The sequence below is a fragment of the Mus caroli genome, chromosome 15 (assembly GCF_900094665.2).
Source record: "Mus caroli chromosome 15, CAROLI_EIJ_v1.1, whole genome shotgun sequence".
Classification (NCBI taxonomy): Eukaryota; Metazoa; Chordata; class Mammalia; order Rodentia; family Muridae; genus Mus; species Mus caroli.
Window position 1 is genome coordinate 78033780 of NC_034584.1, and position 4694 is coordinate 78038473.

The window sequence follows — 4694 nt, forward strand, 5'->3', positions numbered from 1 at the left end:
AGGGAGGGAGGGAGGGAGGGAGGGAGGGAGGAAGGAAGCATGATTACATGTGTGTGTACACGTGTGCACAAGTTCAATCCTTTGCTAGAAAGAGTGTTCCCAATATCCCGGCTGAAATCTCCACTCCTGTTGTTGTAATCCTCATAGACTTACTAATGTTGAACACCCACTGACTTTATCTTCCTTTCCTTAAGGGCCCTGAGGGCTTGAACCAGAAATTGTTTACTCTTTCCACTACCCTGGTTGGGGCAGACTGGTGATTGACCCAAGGCCCCTCACCATGCGCATGCCTCCCCAGACCCTGGCATCCACCCAGCTGCACACTGCCCCTGGCTCCTACAGTCTGAGAGAGAACAGACTGTCCCCTCTGTCTGTGCATAACGACCTTCTTTTCTCTATCATTTCACTAACTCCAAACTCAACAGTGGAGAAGTTAAATGTTCCTCTCAGACAGTCTTCTTGGCATCCCAATCTCAGTAACAGACAGCCTGCTCCCTGTAAGGACGGTTGTCCCGGGCCTTATTAAACTCCATGTCTCCTGAGCCACGAGCCCCCAGAGGGAGGAGTCCGGCCTCCATCCCCAACCCATGCCCAGCACTGCTGCAGCACCTAGTAGATGCTCCTTAACCTCGTATTTATTTATTGTGTGTGGGCATTCATGTGCGTATTGTGTGTATGTGTGTGTGTATATATATATATATATATATATATATATACATACACATGTGCACATGCATGCAGAGGCCCCCTCTATCACTGGCTGGCTAGAGAGCCTCTAGATCTGCCTGTCCCTCCCCCTCCCCTCATTCCCAGTCCTGCCTATAGATGTATAGTCCTGTGCTAGTTTATATGTGACTCTGGGGACTCTTGTTTGCACAGCAGCCACTGGACCTTCTAAAGCACCTGCCCAGCCCTGGAGGTCACCATATCCCCACCTAGCAGCTGAACTCAGCATGCCTGACCACCAGACTACATGGAAAGCATCATAAAGTTTGATATGAGAACAAGGGCTGAAATCTTAGGTTCTAAAATAAAAATTGAGGGGTTCGGGAGTTACCAAAGTATACAGTTCCTGCCGAGAACCCCAATTTTGTTTCTGGCACCCGTATCGGGTGGCTTACAACCACCTGTAACTGTAGCTCCAGAGAATCTGATTCTTTCTTCTGGCTTCTGCAGGCACTGCCCCCCCCCCATATGCATATACCCCCCCCACGTGCACTCAAACACATAGTCTAAAAAATATTTAAGCTGGTCCTGGAAGTGCATGCCATTAATCTCAGCACTTGAGAGACAGAGGCAGGAGGATCTCTGTGAGTTCAAGGGCAGCCTGGTCTACATGGTGAGTTCCAGAACAGCCAGGGCTACAAAGTGACACCCTGTCTCAAAAAAAAAAATGTAAAAAGTAAACAAACAAAGCAATCTTTATGCATATAAACTGACCAGATACTTTTCTATAAGAGTTTTTGAAAGGAAAGAGTGACAATCGCACCGTCGTCATGTGCTATGAGCACACAGATACTGATCATGCCATCCAGACTGGCCAGGACTCAGTGAATTGTGATCAATGAACAACGCTCCAGCTGCTCATGCAGGACAAGGCAGTGAGGAGAAGACGGAGCAGGCCACACGCTCCTCTGCCAGCTCCCCTGGCTTTTCCAGAACAGTCCATACCGAGCGTCACTCATCCTACCTGGGCCAGCAGGTCCTGGAATTGATCTTTGGTGAGCGGAATGAGGAAAGCCGTGATGACTCTCTTCAGATCCCCCTTCGTCACCGTCTGGCTGTGGTTCCGGTCGAGTATCTGGAAGACTTTCTTTATTTCATCCCTTCTGCTGGAAATCTTCTGAGATAAAATCCGTTCAATGTCTAAGTAGGACAGAACTGGGTTGGCAATCACAGTGGCTGTGGATGAGACAGAGACACCCGGTGAATGCACTTAAACCAAAATGCAGTGCGAGGGCGGCAGAGCCCAGCAGGGCTTCCTAGTCACGTGTCTACTCACTTAATGCCTCGGACAAGGACAATCGGTTCCCACCTCAGGAATTTGGTCAGCACCGGGTCACATCCATAAGGGAAGGAGGTGATGGTGGCCTTCCTTTACAAGGACACGGGATATGGGAAGAAAGCTTGACTGATGGAAGAGATGTGTCTCATAAATCCATCTTTCTTCTTACAAGTTTCTGTGTGTGCTTGTATGTTTATGTATGTAGGTGCTGGAGTGTCCACGTGTGCTATGTGGACGTCAGAGGACAGCTCAGAGGATGGGGTTTTCTCTTTCTACCTTGTGTAGCCCGGGGAACCAAGCTTGACAGCAAAATAAATGCCTTCACCTGTTGAACCACCTCAACAGTCTTCACTGAGACTCTCTGTGTGTGTGCATGTGTGTGTGTGTGTGTGTGTGTGTGTGTGTGTGTGCGCGTGCGTGCACCCATGGATGGGTACATGTGCACGTGGAGACCAGAAGCCAACAATGGATGTCTTCCTGAATCTCTTCTCTACTTTATTTTTTTTTTAAACAAGGCCTTCATCAAACCTAGACCTAATGAGCCAGCAAATCCCAGGAATCCTCCTGCCTCCACCCCCTTAGCACCACTCTTGGTGGGTGCAGGGGGCCCTAACTCAAATCCTCAGGTTTGCCTGGCAAGTACCTTATCCACCGAGCCATCTCCTTGGCCCTCAAATCAATCTTTCCAGCATCCTATCTTCCTTACATGAACGTGACAGGGTTTTTTTTTTTGGGGGGGGGGGTTGTTTTTTTTGTTTTTTTGTTTTTTTTTTTGCAGGGAAATCTTTAACTGGCTGGGGTCCTTTTCCTTCCCAAGGCTGGAGATATGAACAGCCTGGCTCTAGAGAGGCAGCATGAAGATGCTCACATCAGCAGCTTCAACATCCTGGGGACAGAGAGTCCCAACTGATGCTTCAGGCCTCAGAAGTCCACGTGTCACCCAGGAGAAGTAATAGGTTATAGACTGTCCTGACTTCAATCCCAGATAGGGATTATAGAGAGAAATGTAGTAAATTCAGAGCCCCAGGGCACCCGTCAGGTCCAGTGTGCAGACCCTGGGTGCTCTGTCTGATACTTCGTAGCTGGCTAAGAGGCTGAGCATGCCTGGCACACCCCTCATGATTAGCAGATTCTGGTGTTTGGCAAAGGCTTCATTAAGGCCTTGTCTTTTATACTCACAGGGTAGTCAGGGAGCCCTGAATCTAGCTACTTCCTTAGAATGTGCGCTTTTTATCAGCCCTGAGGAGTGTGAAGGCTTTCGCCCCAGGTGGCCTAGGCCAGAGCCCATTCAGAGGTCCCAGGAAGATAGTGTGGCAATGAGAAAGTTACAAAGACAAGCTCAGATAACCTCAGGCCATTGAGGACCTAGAAATAAGCTGGCTGCTCTGGGATGACATGGTCGCTTTCTAGAGGAAAGTGGCGGTGCTGTTTGGAGAGGCTGTGGGACCTTTCAGAAGCAGAGACTACTTGTTACGTGCTATAAGCAGATCACTTAGAGGGGGGACTTTGGAGGTTATATCCAGCCCCTGGTGTGATCCTTCTCCCTCTCCCTCCCACCCCCACCCCTCTCCAGCCCCCTGCCCCATTCCCGGTCTGCTACTTTGTAAATTACTTCCATGGAACACTATGGTGAACTGAGCTGTTCTGCCAGGATGGACTGAAATCTCTACAACAGCGAGCCTGAGACCTTTCTCCTTTAAGTTGCTTCTGTCAGGTACTGTGCTTACAGTGACACCACACAGCTACAACTGGATGCCCCTGAGAAGGAGCAGCAGGGAGGAAGGGACTGGGGCTATGGGAACAAACAAGAGGAGTCCAATCAAGGCAGCACAGCCAAGAACCAGGGATGGTCCAGACCTGGGGCCTCATGGGGTTATGGGATGTCACCATGACATTTACATCAATAGAATGACAGAACCCAATGTCCTTCCTCCACTTCCCTCTGTTATCACATGGAGAAGGGAGGGCAGGGGAGGAGGAAGGGCAGGGAGGAGGAAGGGCAGGGGAGGAGGAAGGGCAGGGTGGAGGAAGGGCAGGGTGGAGGAAGGGTAGGGGTGGAGGAAGGGCAGGGGTGGAGGCCGATGGTGTAGAGACAGTCAGGCAATCCCCACTGCTCAGAAGCATGCTTTTGGAGTTCTATCTAATGTGAAGGTCATAGAACAGAAAGTAAGAGTAAATTAGCGAATTTTTTAAAAAGCAGAGGCTGCCGGTCATGGTGGCACACGCCTTTAATCCCAGCACTCGGGAGGCAGAGGCAGGCGGATTTCTGAGTTCGTGGCCAGCCTGGTCTACAAAGTGAGTTCCAGGACAGCCAGGACTACACAGAGAAACCCTGCCTCGAAAAAAAAAACAAAACAAAACAAAAAAACAAAACAAAACAAAACAAAACAAAAAAGCAGAGGCCACGGAATGCTTGATTTGATGAGTCTTGGAAGTAGAAAAAACAGTGAAGCCTGACAGGTGGTCATGGCCTCCATTCAACGGACAGCAAACCATTCAGTAGATGAAAGTTTCCAAGATGGCCATAGTGAGCCCTTCCCTCTAGGGCAAAAGGATGTATTTGTCTCTCCATCGCGGGTTACAGTCTATCCCCATCCCAGGTTACAGTCTATCTCCATCCCAGGTTACAGTCTATCCCCATCCCAGGTTACAGTCTATCTCCATCCTAGATTACAGTCTATCTCCATCC

At 49.5% G+C, this 4694-nt stretch overlaps 1 protein-coding gene across 4 annotated transcripts in view; it reads right to left on the bottom strand.

Moving 5' to 3' along the window:
• Efcab6 (EF-hand calcium binding domain 6) overlaps nucleotides 1–4694 on the bottom strand; it is a 187378-nt gene that overhangs the window by 166198 nt on the left and 16486 nt on the right. For all 4 annotated transcript variants that reach the window (XM_021183282.2, XM_021183284.2, XM_021183280.2 and 1 more), the window contains exon 4: nucleotides 1691–1902. In XM_021183282.2, coding sequence (XP_021038941.1) covers nucleotides 1691–1902 — 212 coding nt within the window. The remainder of the gene's footprint in view (nucleotides 1–1690; nucleotides 1903–4694) is intronic.